The sequence below is a fragment of the Balaenoptera physalus genome (genome assembly GCF_965194825.1).
Source record: "Balaenoptera physalus genome assembly, chromosome: 13".
Classification (NCBI taxonomy): domain Eukaryota; kingdom Metazoa; phylum Chordata; class Mammalia; order Artiodactyla; family Balaenopteridae; genus Balaenoptera; species Balaenoptera physalus.
Genome location: NC_138892.1, coordinates 21,866,733 through 21,869,833, shown reverse-complemented (window position 1 = coordinate 21,869,833; position 3,101 = coordinate 21,866,733). Strand labels below are relative to the sequence as shown.

Here is a 3,101-nt window from a genome sequence, read left to right as displayed (position 1 = left end):
CTGAAATGATAAATTTGGAAAATAAGAAAACTTAACCATTTTCAGAAAACACAAACTCTTTATATAGTATCAAAGGTATGACACATGAGTCAGTAAAATTACCCAATGCTGGTGGGGATGCACTTAAGCTGAAAACTGCTTTGAGAAGTTACTTGGAAACACATACCAAGCACTTAAAAATGTCCGTAAGTTTTGACCCAGCAATTCAAAACACTAATTAACTTCTAATTTCCAAATCTAATAGTGATTTTGTTTAATTTCAATTTCTCTTAAGATGCTGCTGACCTCACCACTCCTTGTTAAGCCTCTCTCGTCTTTTGCCTTTTATGCTACAGTTCCTTCTTGTTTATCCCTCTCTACCTATGGACTTTTCATCTCTTCCTCAGCTGTTTAAGAACCCTTAAATTTTTCGTATTCTATTAAATTCCATAATTGGTCGCCTTCTCTTACCACTGGAGCCACTCTCTTAGATGCTCTCATCTACTCCTGTGGTTCCAATAACTATAGATAGCCTGATCCAGCACAAGCCTCTATCTTGAGCCCCAGACCCACATTCTGAATATCTCATTAGACATTTTCATCTAGATATCAATAGGTCTCCCCTCATTAAGACTTGGTTCAAGCATTTTATCCTCTTAGAACCATTCCCTAACCCCTAACCAGGAAGATGTGATAAAACTTTCTCCACAGGAAAACACATTTACACAGATATATTAAAATAAATTCGTTCAATTTCAAAGAGTTCTCAGACCTTTTAGTACCAGCTTAAGAATGCCTTCCTTACAGACCAAGTTGGGTATTTCACTATACTTCCCAAACTCTAGTACATATAACACATGAAACAGTATGTTCTGACTACCATTTACATGCTCCTGTCTTTCCCACTAAACTTTGAGTTTCTTAATAGATAGGGAGTGGTATACTGTTACAATTCTATATCCTTAGCTTAGAGCTGACATCCAACAAATCCTGTTAAACAGATGAATGAACTCATTCTGTGGTTCTATCATAGAGAATTAAAATTCTGCTGGACAGAATTTTATAACAGCAAAAAATAAGAAGCAACTCAAATATTAACAAATGTTAAGAGGAACCTTTAGAAATGACAATACATCCACACCCATATTAATCTGCCACTAACAACAAATATGAAGCATCGACTATACTTGAATTAAAAAAACAAATAAAATACATATATGAAGCATACGTAGCAATATGGAAAATATCTGTTAAACAATGTTAAGTAAAAAAAAAAATACAGTTATATACACTAGAATAGTAATTGTTTAGAAAAATTATGGAAAGAGCGTGGGAGGAAAAATTAAAAAATACTGATAACACTGTTAGGAGGTTACAATATGTTAGAGTTGTTTTAAAATATTTTTTCAAAGTTCTGAAATATAACAATACTTTTGCAACTTAAAAATAAGACAACAAAATGAATATATCTTCCAAGAAGCCTTCATAGATTCCAGAAACTGGCACTGTCCCACAGTTACTCCTTTATCTTCCATCAGACTACAACCTCTGTGAAGGCTGGGAATGTCCATACCTTGCTCAACACTGTATCAACAGCATCTAACACAGTGCCTGGCATATAACAAGCACTCAACAAATGTTAAATAAGTAAATAATGTCTGAACTATTTAATATTTATTTTAATTGCTGAAACGGAATGAGAATGAACTAGTTTTTCCATTACCTGTTCCCTAGTAAAGTCAAAGGAGCACTCAGGAAAGTTGACTGACCGAGAAGGCCAAGGAACCTCTGGGCTCGTCTGAGTGGCTTGAGTGACACTGTGTTGTTTTTTCAGATCACACTTTCCACTGGTAAGCAGCACTGAATCACTTTTGACATCTTCTTTCAAATCATTTCTAGAGTTAAGCATCTGAGAATCTAATACAACAAATAAATACTCAGATAACATTTCTAAATACTTGATAAATCTTAAGTTCTCTTGTGAAAAACTAATTTAAAAATGAGTATCTCTATTAGTAGGAAGACATTATGAAACAGAAAAACAATAAAGTCAATAAAAGAAAAAAGCTCATTCACTGAAAAGATGAACAAAATCAAAACCAAAAGCTCATCTGTTGAAAACATGAATAAAATTGATAAAACCTTAGACGGACCAAAAAATAAAAAAGGAAACAAATTACTAGAATCAGAAATGGAAGAGGGGACGTTACTATCAACCTAACAGAAATAAAAATAATTGTAAAGGAATACTGTGAAGAACTGTATACCAATAAGTTAGATAACTTAGATGAAATAGAAAAATTCCTACAAAGACACAAGCTACCAAAATAGACTCAGTAAGAAATAGACGCAAATACAACAGGTAAAGAGATTAAATCAGTAATCAAAAACAAGTGATGGTGTTTCAGGTATAGCCAGATACTGGAATTCATATGATGTCCTCAGGAGTGTCAATTTAGGAACCTGACTCTCTCTACTTCTCAGGTCCACTTTTCTTCTCTTCTGGATTAGTTCAGTCATATGATGGCAAAGGTAGCCTCTGGTGACCCCAAACAAGTTAAGTTTTACAGCCTGTGACCCCTTCTCTCTCAGTGTCCTTTTCAATTCACAAAAAAAGACTCAGAATGCTTGGGTCACAGTCCATTCATGTATCACTCAGTGTCCCAAGGGCTGAAATCTTTTGATCGGCCCTGCTGGGTCCCATCTCCATTTTTGTGATAGGGTCATATGATTGCTAAGTCCACCAAAATCATGTGCAACAGTCATGATAGAAAGGCAGTTCACCATATCAAATTATATTGAGCAGACAAAAGAGTAATACTGCTCAAAATAATTTTTCGCCTTAAAAAGATTTCCAGAAGGGGTTAGCTAAGTCAAAGAACAAAAATATTTTTTAAAGCTTTTGTTCATATTGCCAAATTACCCTCCATAATGGTTCTATCAATTTTACCCCTATTCTGTATATATAAAAATGGAGTAGTTCCATCAACATGGATAAATGACATCAAGTTGAGTTTTAGTCTGTTCTTGGGTTCATTATATTACAGTGGTCTCAAATCAGAAACTACTTTTTACAATATTGTCCTGTACTGATTATGTTTTTAGTAGTATTAACTAGGAAA

At 34.2% G+C, this 3,101-nt stretch overlaps 1 protein-coding gene across 7 annotated transcripts in view; it reads right to left on the bottom strand.

Moving 5' to 3' along the window:
• BLTP3B (bridge-like lipid transfer protein family member 3B) overlaps positions 1-3,101 on the bottom strand; it is a 103,998-nt gene that overhangs the window by 12,335 nt on the left and 88,562 nt on the right. For 5 of the 7 annotated variants that reach the window (XM_082419284.1, XM_082419282.1, XM_082419283.1 and 2 more), the window contains one exon: positions 1,703-1,896. The exons of 1 other annotated variant lie outside the window; for it this stretch is intronic. In XM_082419284.1, the coding sequence (XP_082275410.1) occupies positions 1,703-1,896 (194 nt within the window). The remainder of the gene's footprint in view (positions 1-1,702; positions 1,897-3,101) is intronic. One more of the 7 variants, XM_082419285.1, reaches the window with a different exon arrangement.